This window comes from Papio anubis, chromosome 11 (assembly GCF_008728515.1).
Source record: "Papio anubis isolate 15944 chromosome 11, Panubis1.0, whole genome shotgun sequence".
NCBI lineage: Eukaryota > Metazoa > Chordata > Mammalia > Primates > Cercopithecidae > Papio > Papio anubis.
The window spans coordinates 66,753,070-66,768,844 of NC_044986.1; the positions used below are offsets into that span (position 1 = coordinate 66,753,070).

The following is a 15,775-nucleotide window of genomic DNA, read 5'->3' on the forward strand; positions in this document are numbered from 1 at the left end:
CTCTTGCCTCAGCCTCCCGAGTAGCTGGGACTACAGGCGCCCGCCACTACACCCAGCTAATTTTTTGTATTTTTAGTAGAGACTGGGTTTCACCGTGGTCTCTATCTCCTGACGTTGTGATCCGCCCGCCTCGGTCTCCCAAAGTGCTGGGATTACAGGCGTGAGCCACCGCGCCTGGCCATCAATTTGCACTTCTAACCAACTTCCTGGTGCTGCGGATGCTGCTGGCCCAGAGACCCCTCTTTGAGAACCATGGACTCAGAGGAACAAATTACTAAGGGAGTAATTTCTGGCACTGGTAAGGGAGAAATTTGGAGATAGCGGGTCTCTTCCTCCTTTCCCAAATACAGTTTCCCTCTGATGTTTAGCCATCCTGCAGCAGCGCGGCTGGGGAGCACGCACCAATTCTGCTTGGCTGCACCTGTGCCCACCTGTGAATAATCCACGTTTCATCCCGTTCCAACTTTCTTTACCTCGTGCTTTCAACAAGAGTGCACCCCTCTTGCATGTGGGCTGGTTAGACGCCCAGGCGATAGGAGGTCCGTACAGTGAGAATGAATTAAACACCAACCAGGCAGATGAAACCAATGCATTCTTTATTGCAGACTGAAGCTTAGGGGCTCACTCACTGTGAGCTCTGATTTGGGGGCTTCTGTGGCTGCCCACACTTTCCGAGACAAAGGCAAACTAACTCTCCCAAGCAGAGGAGAAAACAACTTTCAGAAGCTGCCCCTTCACAGACCTGAGGTGAGGGACCTGGGACAGCAGGCAGCTTGGCATGCAGGGGTTAATCAGAAAGGCCAAGTCTGGAGGGCCGGGCACACCTAACCCTCATCTCCTGGTGACTGCAGGTCACTCCCTTCCTCAGGAGTGCCACGCAGACTCTGAAACAATCTAACAGGCCAAGGGCCTCCCAGGGCTGGGTTAGGGAGGAGGCTGAGCACAGGCTCGGCTCCCTGGAAGTGGCAGGGAGAGAACTTCACCCTCTGCTCGGAGGACATCCCCAGCCTAGGTCCTTGTTTCTCAAACTCTGAAGTGCTTATAGGAATCAGGTGAGGGTCTTGCTAAAATGCAGGGTCTGAGTCGGGAGGTCTAGCGTGAGGCCTAGACTCTGCATTCCTAACAAGCCCCCAGGTGTCACTGCCGCTGCCGGTCCACAGACCACACTTTTGAGTTGCAAGGCTCTGGTCATACATTGCCTTTGTGCACAACAGAGAAGCATGCCTCATCTTCAACAAGGAGAAACCCCACTCCAGGACACAAGGCAGGTGGGGCCAGCACAGCCTGGACAGGACTTCAGTCCCCACTTGCCCCCAACACCCACCGATGAACTCGGTAGCTCTGCAGATCCTGTCTTGACTTCCTCATCCTGAAAACCCTTTGCCAAGAGTTTGACCAACCAGGCCCTGGGATATGAGCAGAATAAACAGTCTCTTGAGATACTGAGCACTCAGCTCAGTGATGGCCCAACGACGGCCCAAACTATCAGTTCCTTGCCAAGAGACAAGAGACCTGGGCAGGGACGGGGGAACTGGGAGCATTCTGAGCAGGGATTACTGCTCTGAGCAGTGGTCTGAGCTCTCAACACCTTAGCCTCAGGAGTAGTAAAGTGGCCACTCGTCCACAGGACACAGGATTTGGGTGGCCTGGCTTTGCCTCAAGCCCTGGGGTCTCAGGTGCCTCCGGAGATTCAAATGAAGGTGCAGATCAGGTGGGGTCTGGGGCACTGAGTCGGCTTGCTCCACAGATGAGGAGAAGTTGGGAGGTAGATACCTGAGGACCAAGCAGTCAAGGTTCTTCAAGCCACAGGTGTTCTCAGGAAGCAAGAGCCCCAGGCCCTCTCCTGGTAGGGGACCAAACATCCCCGCTTGCCAGGCACTGTCCCAGTTTTAGCACTGAAAGTTCCATGTCCTGGGAAACCGGGACAGCTGGTCACCCTGTTGCCTGACCATACCCTAAGATGCCAGGTTGAGGGCCTCAAAAGAACTAGGTCATCAGGGCTTTGGGCATTGGCCTGGGAGCTGGCTGGCTACAAATCCGGTGTCCACAGCGCCTTCTGTCCCCAGGGGGCCATGACAAGGCAGCCAGGCTGCTGCTGATGGGATGGTGATGAGGGTGGCCATCTAATCACTTTAGACCAGAGCCGCAGGTGCAAACGGCTCTGCTGTTCTCTGGGCCACCTCTCCTACAGCTCAGGAGTGATGCTAGAGGGACGGAGCACTCAGGACTTCCCACCCTGCCAGTTTGTTAACTGTGGGGAATGACAGAGCTGAAGAGACTTGCTCCCCATTCCCAGCCTGCCAGTCCTCGGGCTCCTATGTGAATGTTCTTGCCCTGCAGCAGTGCCAGCTCATATTCCCACCACAGCTCTCCCAGGACTTCTAGTTCAGGCTCCCGCCAGTCCAGGACTACAGGACTGAAGATTGGGCCCTGCGGAGGGCCGCATCCAGGTCAGTTCTCAGGAAGCAATAAATAGATGGAGGTTGTCTTCTCTTCTCAGGGCAGCGACTGGCTCTCAGCACTAAAAACAAGGTCTCAAACCCACAGGGGCTCAGAAAACACCCAGCAATGCCCACTTGTGCCTGCTGATCTGGAGGTAACTTGGAGGCATGTACTGCTTAAAAACCTCCAGGGAGCCCAAAGGAGGTAAAGGGTCCCTTTTTTTCAAGTGACAAGGCTCAGAGAGGGCAGGAGATCTGCCTGAGTTTGCACAGCAGCTGTGAGTGCTGAGTCCAGGCTGCAGGCCCCACCTTGCCTCTTCCCTTGGGCATTCCAAAGCCCACTACTGCTGTAAGCTATCTATCCAGACCAGCTATACCCCACCCACCACGTGCTGCTCGGCCCACCCTCCCCCAGCCCCCAAGCTTGGCCTCCCATGGGCCTCCCTCCCTTCCAGGATTATAGGCCAGTGGCCTCTGTCCCTTGCTGGGTGGGCATGAGGAGGGTGGCCTAAGGTAGGGGGGCTCTTGCACCATCCGGAGACATGAGCATATCAAACTTGATGAGCGGCGGGGCGATCACGCGCACCTCAGCGTTGAGTGGGTTGAAGCAGAGGTTGATGCTGCGCAAGGCTGGCATGGCAGCCAGCTTCTCCACGGGCACATCTGTTGGGGACAGAATGGACAGGTTAGAGCGGTGGGGGCCAACCAGACAGAAAAGAAGGACGATGGGCCAGGAGGACTCTGAGCACATGATGGTGAGGGGCAGATCTCCATTACCCACTGCACGTGGGCTCAGCTCCTGGTGCCCAGCCCTATGTGAGGCAACATCGGGCCCACCAGGATATGACAACCACATGGAGGAAAGCATCCTAAAAAATAAGAGTCAACTGATTCAAAAAGTTAAACGTAGGATTGCCATATAACCCAGCAATTTTACTCCTAGGTGGAACTGAAAGAATTAAAAACTGACATTCAAACAAATACTTTTATACAAATGTTCACAGCAGCACTATTTACAATAGTCAAATGTCCACCAATAGATGAATGGATAAATGAAATAATATATACATATAATGGAATACTATGCAGCCATTTAAAGGAACGAAATTCTGATACAGGCTACATCATGGATGAACCGTGAAAACATTGTGCTAAAGAAAGAAGGCAGGCACAAAAAGACAACTACCTCCACTTATGTGAGGTACGCAGAGTAGTTAAATTCATAGAAACAGAAAGTAGAACAGAGGTTCCCAGGGGCTAGGAGAAAGGGAAGTAGGGAGTTATTGCTTAATAGCTACAGTTTCTGTTGGATGAAAATATTTTGGAAATAGATAGTGGTGATGGTTGTGCAACAGGGTAAAAGTAATTAATGCCACTGAGCTACAGTGTGTTTAAAAATGGTTAAAATTAGTCGGGCTATAGTCTCAGCTAGTCAGGAGGCTGAGGCAGGAGAATCTCTTGAGCCCAGGAGTTCAAAGTCAGGATGGGCAACATAGCGAGACCCCAGTCTCTATTTCTTAAAAAAAAAAAAAAAAGTTAAAATGGTACACTTTGTTATATATGTTTATCACAATTTAAAAATAATGTAATATGCCAAAACCACTGAATTGCATATTTTAAATGGGTGAATTGTATTGTATGTGAAGTATAGCTCAATAAAACTACTAAAAAACAAAGACTATTATGTGCATAAAGAATATTTTTGCCAAGAGATAGGAAGTTGCATACAGTGGCCTATGGAAGTACTTCTTAACTATGGGAATACCGTTCTGTATCATGACATCATACCCCTAAACAGTCCCTAAAAAAGCAGACATGACTATCTTGGGTCTATCTAAGGGAGGTTAGTTACAGTTTGAGTTTATCAGGACTCTTGATAAGGTGCCCTACTTATATCACTGCTCCATAAGAGCTATCTGGGAAGTTCCAGACTATATCGGATCATCACTATGTTGGATCATCACTTAGAGATGGAATGTTCTCTGGAATCAAAACAAACACATCTCCTGTCCCAGCTCTGGTTTCCAAAATTTAACGTGTAGAATTTGGAAATCAAGTTTCAAGCTGTCATCCACCTAACCTACATAAGATACTAGGGCATTTTCCAACACTTATCAAAAATGCCACAGTGTAATAAATATAAAGATAGTAGTGATCTACTAATTAATTAATTCCAGGTCCAATATTCTCAGTTATAACTGAAGAGGCAGCGCAGCCTAGTGTCATAGACGTGAAATTTAACAGACAGCCCTAAGCTGATGTCCCAGCTTTACCTCCTAAAAATTTGTATTACTTCCCGTACCTTGTTTTCCTAATCTTGAAAATGGAAATAACTAATATTTCCTCAAACAGAATTAAATTGGGGAGCGACTGCTTAAAGGATATGGGGACTCCTTTGGGGTGACAGAAGTATTTTGGAATTAGAGGTGATGATTGCACAACACTGTGAATGTCCTAAATGCCAGTGAATTGTATACTTTATGTGGTTAAGTGGTTCATTTTATGTTATGTGAATTTTGCCTCAGTTTTTTTTTTTTTTTAAAGAACCAGAATAAGGCAGCAGCTATATTAATACTTGGTAACCTGTTATAGTTCCTCCCACCTAACCTTTAAGATCACTCAGACAAGATTAGGATGCTTGCCCTCGATGCATGCCCTATCCAGACTGAGGCTCTGGCTGCATCTGCTCTTCCCTGATCCAACTCTGTGAGCAGCCAGATCCCATAGAACCTCCCACCCTAGCACAGGACGGGGCCAGACCTCATCCCATGGAGTCCTGCAAAACCTCAGGCCGATAGTGATGGCAAGAGCCAGCCCCTGTCCTCTCCTGGGCACAAAACATTGCCCAGAGTTGGGGGGTTTTTGTTTCTGTGGTTGTTTTGTTGTTAATTTTAAAACACACTGGTGGATATTATGCACATATTTTACTTTAGGCAAATGGTACTGTACTATATAGATCTCAGGCCACTTCTATATAGATATAATATATATTACATATATAATATATATTTATAATATATATTTTATATATTACACACATATAATATATATTATATATAATGTATATTACATATATACATATATATATTTTACTAAGCACCAATAACAATCTTTTTTAAAATTTATTTTTAACTGTGGTAAAATACAAATACATTTACCATCCTAACCATTTTTAGGTGTACAGTACAGCAGCATGAATACATTCACATTGTCGTACAACCAATCTCCAGAACTCGATCTTGCAAAACTGAAACTCTATACCCATTTAAACAAAAACTCCCTATCCCTCCCTCCTCCCAGCACCTGGCAACCACCACTCTACTTTCTGTCTCTATGAATTTGACTACCCTGGGTACCTCATAAAAGTGGAATCATATAGTATTTGCCTTTTGTGATGGGCTTATGCCGCTGAGCATAATGTCCTCAAGGCTCATCCATGTTATGGCATGTGGCATTGATAAGGCAGGATTATTCAGCCTTAAAAAGTCAGAAACGCCAGGCGCAGTGGCTCACACCTGTAATCCCAGCACTTTGGGCGGCCAAGGCGGGTGGATCACCTGAGGTCAGGAGTTCAAGACCAGCCTGACCAACACGGTGAAACCCCGTCTCTACTAAATACAAAAAATTAGCCAGGTGTGGTGGCACATGCCTGTAATCCCAGCTACTTGGGAGGCTGAGGCAGGAGAATCACTTGAACCTTGGAGGTGGAGGTTGCAGTGAGCTGAGATTGCACCATTGCACAGCAGCCTGGGCAACAAGAGCTAAACTCCGTGTAAATAAATGAAGAATAAAAAGGAAGAAACTTCAGACACATGTCATAACACGAACAAACCTTGAGGTTCACCCGTCAATGGTCACTTGGGTCGCTCCCATCACTTGGCTATGATGAACAATGCTGCCAAGAACAGGAGTGCACCAATATCTCTTCGAGACCCTGCTTTCCATTCTTCCGGATATATATGCAGATGTATGTGACCCCCACCCAGATAAAAATAGAAAACATTCAAGAACCCCCAATAGGGTTCCTTTGTGCCCCTTTCCAGTTTATACCCCTGATCTTCTTCTTCATTAATTTGGTCTATTCCTGAACGTCATATAAATGGAACTACATAGCATGGGCCAGGCTTTTACTCAAATGTCTTTAGGACTTTCAGTTTCAGAAAGTCTTAAACTTTTTTTTTGTTTGTTTTCATAATTGAGATTTTATTGGTTGAGGATCAGTACAGACATTTCAATTTGTACACAATTCTTAACATATGTAACGAAATTCTAAAAAGCCATGTATTGTAATTCTTTTTTAAAGTTATTCCAGTGACTTTCCAGCTTAAAATTTGGAAGCAAATTTTCCTTAAGAGGCTATCAAGTACCAGCATCTTCACATGTTGGTCAGCTGTTACATATGGCCCATCAGTTCACAACTGAATAGCATGTACACTACATATTCAAATCTGTAATCTTTCACAGCACAGTAACAAAGTTATTAGGAAAACAGGACTACCACAACCAAAGATGTTACAGAGTGCACACAATTCTGACAGGGAACGCCATGATCAAGGAGTGGTTTTCTTTTGGAAACAATTCTACCAAAAAACATGAGAATAGAAGTAAAATAAAATGTTCAAGACATTAAATGCGGGACTGACTCCATATTGCCATTTAATATGCTTTGTATTATAGGATATAAAAACTAACCCCCCATCTATGGAATGTTAAGCCGACACCCAAGACAGTCAAAGCCTCCCATAATTCAATATCCCACACTATTTTCTGGTTGTACCAAAAAATAAACAACCAGCAAATGACTTCACCTCTTTTTTTTTTTTTTTTAGACGGAGTCTCGCTCTGTCGCCCAGGCTGAAGTGCAGTGGCCCGATCTCAGCTCACTGCAAGCTCCGCCTCCCGGGTTCACGCCATTCTCCTGCCTCAGCCTCCCAAGTAGCTGGGACTACAGGTGCCCGCCACCTCGCCCGGCTAGTTTTTTGTATTTTTAGTAGAGATGGGGTTTCACTGTGTTAGCCAGGATGGTCTCGATCTCCTGATCTCATGATCTGTCCGTCTCGGCCTCCCAAAGTGCTGGGATTACAGGCTTGAGCCACCGCGCCCGTCCGATTTCACCTCTTTAAAAAAAGCATTTACACTTAAAAAATGGGATGAGGTGGGATTCCCTCCTTCTTAAAAATGTTTCTAGAGCTACTAAAAAACTTGCATTTACAAAATCATTGATAAAGATATTCCTCTGGATTGTACAAGAAGGGAGACAGGGACCACTGGTAAGACATGGTATGAATCAGACTTGGCTTCTTTCTCTCCTGCTTCATCAGAGGCTGGACTCTCCTCAGTTTTCGTTTCCCCGTTTTCTGCAGGTAAATCTTCTTTAGTTTCTTGGTTAGCCACTTCGGCCTGTTTTCCCTTTGCTCCCCTTTTCCCTTTTGTTTGCACTTTTTTGTCTGAAGATTTATCCTTCGCTGCTGCCTTTTTCGGCTTCGCTTCCACTTTGGCAGGAGGTTTAGCTGACAACCTCGCCAATCTCCTCTTGGGCTCTTCCTTGGTGGCCCCTTCGGTGGAGCTGACCTTCCTCTTGAGCATCCCGGCGGCGGGGAAGGCACGTGCTGGGTGCCTGTGGGCCGCAGCACACTGAGAGCCTTCGCGAAACTGGGCTGCCTGGCCGCTGCCACTCCTCCCCTTTAAACTTTTTTTACTCAGAAAAGTTGAATATTATTGTCTTAAGTCTCTTCCTCCTTTCCTTTTTCATTTGGAAATAATTTCAAATGTATAAAATGTTCCAAAACTAAAAATAAAAACAGTAGCAAAAATACCAGATGACCTTTAGCTAGATTCGCCTTTTTTTTTTTTTTTCTTGAGATGGAGTCTCACTCTGTCGCCCAGGCTGGAGTGCAGTGGTGTGATCTCAGCTCACTGAAACCTCCACCTCCCGGGTTCAAACAATTCTCCTGCCTCAGCCTCAAGAGTAGCTGGGACTACAGGTGCGTGCCACCATGCCCGGCTAATTTTTAATATTTTTAGTAGAGACAGGTTTTTACCATGTTAGCCAGGATGGTCTCAATCTCCCGACCTCGTGATCCGCCCACCTCTGCCTCCCAAAGTGCTGGGATTATAGGCGTGAGCCACCATGCCCAGCCTAGATTCGCCAATTATTATCATTTTATCCTATTTGCTCTATCATTTGTGCATGCATTTTCTCTCTCTCTCTACACACACACACACAGTTTTTCTGAATCATTTGAGTGTACCATACATACATCATGGCCCTCAGGGTGTATTTCCTAGGAACTGGGACATTCTCTTACATAACCACAGTGCAGTTAAGGATTCCAGGTGTTCACACATTGATAGAATGTGTATCTAAACCCATGGCCCACAGTTCAGTGTGGTCAGATGCCCTAACATCCTGTACAGCACTTCCCCCTCTAGTACCAGACCCAGTCTGGAATCAAGGATTACATTTACTTCTAACTCTTTAGGCCCCTTTGTCTTTTATGACATTGACATTGGAGGAGTAGTGCACTACCCCCTTCCCTTTTTAAAAGTTCCTCATTTTGTGTTTGTCTGGTGTTTCTTCACGATTCGACCAAGACTTCGCAACCTCAGCTGAAGACTGCACAGATGCATGTCCTTCCTGGGGTATCACATCAGAGGCACACCAAGTTCATCTTTACTGTTCATTTGATCACTTGATCAATGTGTAACTTGCTTCTCCACTATAAAATTACTATTTTTTTTTCTCCCTTGCAACTAACAAGAAGTCTGTGGGGACACATCTTAAGAGCGTGCAAATATCCTAAATGCTGGTTCTCACCAACATTTAGCATTCATCACCCTTAGACTTAGCATCCACTAAAGATTCTCACCTGACCTGACCTTTGTGATGGCTGCAAAATGATTTCCCAATGTTAACAGCCCTCAGCATTCTACTTCTCTTCCACTTATCTATTATCAATATAGACTCCTATGTTTCTAGTGATTTATAATTCATTATTGGACTTCATTATCCTGATGCTCAAATTGTCCAGATTTGACAAGTGGGAGCCCCTTTGGCCTGGCTCCTGTATCTTTTGACATGGCTCCAGCACTTTCTGGATGCGCTGCCTGACTTTCTAGGAAGACATGTCTTGAGTCTTCCCTGTTCCCAGCCCTGGAATCAGCCACTTCTCCAAGAAGTCCTGGTTCCTTTCAATGGGGAAGAGTATTAGTGCCCAATAGTAAGTGTGACTGACTAAGCCATGTTTTACATTCCATGCACGAGGACTGTGCACATCTAATCCATCTGCTTTTGACTGCTGCTTAATATATCATGCTGTTTACCCACCACACTCTACCTCTCTACTCTGCCAGCGACGACACCCAGGCCTCTATCTGTCCTTAGGAGCCAGTGTGGGAAGTCTTTGGATGTATGCCCAGGAGCAGGACTGATTGCTCTGTCAAAGAATATGTGTATATACATCCACTACCTGCTCTCTAGAATTCCTGTTGAATCTCCCAGGAGCTTCCTATCCTGTTTCCTATCCCGACAAAGGCTTTCAAAGAGGCTGCTGACCTGTCCTGAGAGAGTTTCCTGGAGATGTTCTCAAATTGCATCTGGAATCTTCCAGGCCTCCTTGTTCTGCTGTGGGTCACAGCACAGAACAAACCTATCCCTTCTTGTTCATGACACTTCTGAAGCCTGAAGCTTAGAAAACACCACCACCTTCTTTAGGCAAAGGCCCCAGATCCTTCGCTTCGTGTTGGGAATGGATGGGTGGTGGTTATTAAGATAAACAAGCTCTGGAGTCAGAAGGATACGCCCAGCTTTCCAGTGACTGTGGTGCCTCAGGCAGGATCCCTGTACTTGAGCTTTCTCACCTGTAAAATGGGGTCATACTGCCCACCTTGCACAGAGGCCCCAGAAGTTGACAAGACGCCTGCATGCAGTACAACAGCACAGTGCTCCAGCAACATGTGTCCAGCTAGTGCAGGTTCCCTGCTCCCTGTCACTGGTCTGGGGCCTGCATCTGCTGAGCAGCAGCCCAGATCGCTGGGGATAAGCCCACAGAGTTTGGCCAGCAGAGTCTCAAGCCTGAGTTCACCACCGAGATAACCCGGATGTCGGCTCACATAGAAAGGAACGAGGGTTGAGCCTCAGATGTCTCCTGAAAGCACTACGGCTCCCGGAGCCCCTCACCACCACTCATAGAAGGCCAAAGCCCCAGATTTGGCCTCCACTGAGAGCACCAACTAGAAAGTTCCTGGACACACTCATATTCATGGGCCACTGACAAGAAGCTGTACAGATCACGGCAGAGAGACCACGGGAGGTAGGAGGGTCCTGAGAGTTGGGAAAACCCAGGCTCAGTGGGAGGAAGTAATTTTGCCTGGGGTCACCCAGCCAGTGGGTGGCAGGGCTGACACAGAGACGGAGAAGATTCTTGGCCACAGAGAAGCGCTATGTAGGAGTCCCCAGGCCCCATAAACAGGCAGCCAGATTCCCTAACAGGAGGAGCTCGCCCACCTTTAGACTCTGGGGTGACCTGGCCTCTCAGTTCCCTGAAGGCAGGCTCTGTGTATGAGACCAGGGGCCCAGTCCATGGCCTTGAATGCTGGGGTCACAGGGAGCTCTGTCCCCAATAAGAAGACTGGCTATAGGGCAGCTGGGGTGGGGAGGGGGTGCTGGTCATCACCTGCCTGGAGCAGGAACCATGTGACCGGTGAGCGAGCCAGCAAGGAGGGGTGGGAGAGGCCGGGACTCCACGGCAAATGGAGGCTCAGGCAGGAAAAGACGCAGAGACAGGCTGTTTTCAGAAGGCAGGGTTATAAGCAGCCGTGACTCCTCGGAGAAGAGGAAAAGCAAAAACAAGTGATAGGAGTACCCACTCACCTCCTTCGCTTCCTCTGGAGCTCATGCGGGTGCAAATGTCACATCACACAGCTGCCAGCAGCCTGGCCTCACTCGTCCCGGCCTCTTGCAGGGTGTGGGGGCTAAAGAAAGGTGCTGCGTATGGTAGTTCTTGAATCTCTTCTTTCAAGCAGGGCACCCATTTTCCCTACTAATAATGGCCGGGAAGAAAAGGGCTAATTCCTTGGACTCTTGCGCATCTCCACATTCAGCAGCTCTGTCGCAGCCATTCCCCAGCGGCACAGCCAGCAGCGTGGGCAGGGGTACAGATGCCATCCCCTGTGCCCCGATCACCCAGAATAAGAAACACCCCTCGCACTTGGCTTTTATTTCATGGGGCATCAACCTCCATTGGACACAGAAGGAAATCAAGGTGCAAGGAGGTGTAGCACCTTTGTCTAAATGGGCCCAGCAAAGGGGGCTGCTTCTGGGAACCGATGTTTGAGGCCCTACGCTAGACAGTTCCTCACAATGACCCATTTCTCAGGTAAGAAAACTTGATTCCCAGTTTCTTGATGCCCAAGGTCCCCACGCCAGTAAGTGGTGAAGGCAGGACAGTTCCTGATCCCAGAGCCCATACACTTCAACCCACAACACAGAGGGGCAAGGCCAAGACCAGAACCTGGTCTCCTTGCACTGGCCCCTGGCCCCCAGAAGATAACAATGACAGGCAAGTTTCACTGAGCAATTCAGTAAGGGCTGGAGCCTGGGCTGAGATCACAACCTCAGTTGTCAAGATATTCCCACTTGAGAAATGGGGGCTCAGAGCTGCTGTCACCCCTTCTTCCCATCTGCTACTGAAGACCACTCATCCTGCCCCAGTTTCTCCAGAGGAGGCTGAACAGGGGCTTGCTAAGGACCCTCCCCACTCTGGACTCCGTGTCTCCTCTGTCCCTCAGCTGGGAAGGCCAGTGGCCCCCACAGTGGCTAGTACTTCTGAGGGTGGGAGGGGGGTCCCCCTGTCATGCTGCTGCCACAGGCTTGCTGGGCATGGCAGGAAGACCCGCTGCAGCCCAGCCCTGGAACACATCCCCGTGACTCCAGGCCTAGTGGGAGCAGCACTGCCGGGGTCTCAGCTTGTTGTTTCCACGTCTGCCACAGAGCTGGCCTCTCCGGGGTCTGTGGCATTTTCTGAACCACCCTGCTAAAGGCCAGTAATAGCTTTCACAGGCACAGAGCAGGGATTAGGTATAGCTCTTTCCCCTAATTTAACTGCAAAAGTCATTTGAGCAGCTTAGAGGAAGGAGCGATGGGACCATCAAACATGCCAAAGCTGGCAGAACCAACACATCAGAGCAGTCAAGCTCACAAGTGACAAGCCCAAGAAGGCAACTGGGAGTTTCTAGATAAAGCTGAAAGATCGTTTATGCTCACAGCATCCTGACAAGAGAGGGAGATCGCCGGAGGCTGCAGAGAATATGAAATGATCTGCATTTTGTGGATGTGGAAACTGAGGCTTGGAGAAGTTAAATAAATGTCCCGAGGCTAGACAGCACAGTGGTCTCTGGACTCTGTTGTACCTGGAGAGGAAAGGGACCTCAGCTTTACTTTCAGTACCATGGGCTGTGCTCCCATCACCACTCACCACGTCCTGCTTCTCCCCAAATCCCAGCTCAAAGGCTGCTTCCTTTGCCACTCCCCTTCATCCCCCTCCAAACTCTCTTAACACTTTCTTTATACCACAGTCATGTCATGCACCATGCTCTGCAACCTGTGAATATGTCTGTTCACTCCTGTAAATGTGACACAAAGCACAGTGCTCATGGGGTGCTCCATATCTGTTGGATGAATGAATGTCTAACCTTCTGAACTAGACCATGAGTCCCTTCAGGCTGAGACCACCCTGAGCTGGGCAAACAGCAGATCCACCATCAATGCTGCTTAATCAGCTCTGTGACCACAGCTACACTCAAGAGTTGGGGCCCATTCCCTGGCCTCACCCATTCTGTGCACATTTGCCAGTCAGGGCCAGGCCTCTGTGGACCAAGGCTATGATAAAACACTTACCCTAGTCTTCCCCTTTGACACTAGTAATCTAATTTAGAAAATGCGAAGATATTGATGAACAAAAGTAAAATCATCACGTCCCATCATCTAGAATGAATCACTATTAATGTCTTGGTATATGGCCTTCCCCAATGTTTAATGTGTTTGTGTATGTGTGTATATACACTCACACATATATGTATTTCCAAATGGCCTCTTGGATAGCATGTCATGGCATGCTGCTCTTCATGACGTGCCATAAATATCTTTTCAGGTTACAAATTGGTGACTTTCTATGGCTGCATCATAGTCCGTGGGATGGATGTACCACTTTGGCTCCTGTTCCTATTGTTGGACATCCAGGTTGTTTTCAAAGTTCCACTTTTTTGTTTGTTTTTGTTTTTTGAGACAGTCTTGCTCTGTTGCCCAGGCTGGAGTGCAGTAGCGTGATCTTGGCTCACTGCAACCTCCGCCTCCTGGGTTCAAGTGATTCTCCCGCCTCAGCCTCCCTAGTAGCTGGGATTACAGGCGCATGCCACCACACCCAGCTAATTTTTGCATTTTTAGTAAAGATGGGGTTTCACCATATTGGCCAGGCTGGTCTCGAACTCCTGACCTCAAGTGATCCGCCTGCCTCGGCCTCCCAAAGTGCTGGTATTACAGGCTTGAGCCACTGCACTCGGCCCCCAACATTCCACTATTCCAGATAATGAGAGGCTTTGAGTCTACAGGGTATTCTGGGGTTACTTCCATCTCTTTCAGCCTATGACTGTAGAATGTAGGATGTGAGGTTCTAGAATCCTTTTATGAAGCCAGAGGAATGTTCCTTTAACTTTCCCATGGCCTCCAAGTATATGGGCTTCTGTTGCAAGGCTTCATGTCTTAGGTGGGGACTAAAGTCAAGGACTCAGTGGCCTATAGCAGGGTGAAAACCTCAAGCAGAATTAAACTATGCACTGCCTGGCCGTCCTCCCACTGCAGACAGCAACCCTGGACTCCCACCTATGTCTGTGGGAAGTTTAGAGTAATCAATAGTAGTAGAAGCAGAGTGGGCAGTGTTTACAGAAAATTACTTCCCTGAGGTCACCTTGCCCCCATCTCACTAACTGTTAGCAATATTGATGGGTAAACTTGATTCACATCAGTGGAACTGACTGAGAAGCAGGATGATTACAAATGATGGCTCCAGAGCTCTCTCCTGGTCCAGTGTGGCGTCCACAGTGGCACCCTGTCAGAAGGAGGGGGTCAGGACCTGGGGAAGTGTCAAGGGCGGTGAGTGCCTAGCACAGAGGTAACCAGAACTGCTGGCTGGCCTCTGATTCTAGCATTGCTGGAGAATCTAGGCCAGCCCTGGCCCCACATCTCAGCCTCAAGGCAGCTCTAGTGCTTGGATACAAAAACAACCAAGATCAAGGCCGCCCTGCTGTGCTGTGCTGAGCTGCACACCCCCTCTCAAAATGCCACAAGAGATAAGCAAGCAGACTGTGGTAACCTGGCGGAGACAGGGGGTCATGCCGCAACAAGAAGGCTCTGGGGTCACACACACACACCTCTCAGACCACTCCACCACACCCTGCTGGGCAGAGTCAGGTGGGTACAGGGGCTGAGCTTTCCCTACCTCCACAGGGCCCTGGACTGGGCATCCTGGCAGGGGTGGGGCCAGAGTAAATGGAAATAGTACAGCTCCAGCCCTCAGAGAGCCAGGAGCACACTGCACAGCCTTGACAATCCTGCAGGCTGACTTCTAGCCTGCAGAAAAAGCTACACTGCAGGTAGACTGGAGTTCTGAGTCTCCTGCTGATGAAGGGCCATTTGGCAGGGTGAAAAGGGCCAGGGACACAGGCCCTAATTTTGGCACTGCCATTTAAAGTTGTGCACCCTCGGGCAAGCCCCTTCATGTCTCTGAACCTCAACCTTTCATCTTTAAGACCATCCTTCCACCTCATGGTCTGTGGGGTGGGACCATCGGTGCTCTCCAGGGAGGAGGGGGCTAGTGAGGTGCAGGAAGTATGGTGGGCACGCCCATTGACAGGATGGGAAGCAAAGGATGTTTTAAGAATCTACTAATATCAAGCCTGTAATCCCAGCACTTTGGGAGGCCGAGACGGGCGGATCACGAGGTCAGGAGATCGAGACCATCCTGGCTAACACGGTGAAACCCTGTCTCTACTAAAAAACTAGCCGGGCGAAGTGGCAGGCGCCTGTAGTCCCAGCTACTCGGGAGGCTGAGGCAGGAGAATGGCTAAACCCGGGAGGCAGAGCTTGCAGTGAGCTGAGATCCGGCCACTGCACTCCAGCCTGGGTGACAGAGCGAGACTCCGTCTCAAAAAAAAAAAAAAAAAAGAATCTACTAATAAACCTAGAGACATTTTTCTGTCCTTAAGTATGAGCTGCAGGGAAAGAAAAGCAAAGGAGAAAAACCCTTGGCTTTGATTCCTCCTCTGTGCCCCAGGCTAGC

The 15,775-nt window shown here is 48.5% G+C and overlaps 1 protein-coding gene and 1 pseudogene across 7 annotated transcripts in view; both read right to left on the reverse strand.

Moving 5' to 3' along the window:
• Positions 1 to 579: 579 nt before the first annotated feature.
• Positions 580 to 15,775, reverse strand: part of LRRC20 (leucine rich repeat containing 20) — an 86,717-nt gene continuing 71,521 nt past the window's right edge. For all 6 annotated transcript variants that reach the window (XM_009214763.3, XM_003903827.4, XM_021943392.2 and 3 more), the window contains one exon: positions 580 to 3,104. In XM_009214763.3, coding sequence (XP_009213027.2) covers positions 2,950 to 3,104 — 155 coding nt within the window. In that variant the 3' untranslated portion in view covers positions 580 to 2,949. The remainder of the gene's footprint in view (positions 3,105 to 15,775) is intronic.
• LOC101017397 lies at positions 6,628 to 8,042 on the reverse strand (annotated as a pseudogene). Its single transcript, XR_161640.4, has 2 exons — positions 7,557 to 8,042; positions 6,628 to 7,249 (listed from the first exon to the last, which is right to left on the reverse strand). The product of XR_161640.4 is annotated as a non-histone chromosomal protein HMG-14 pseudogene (transcript).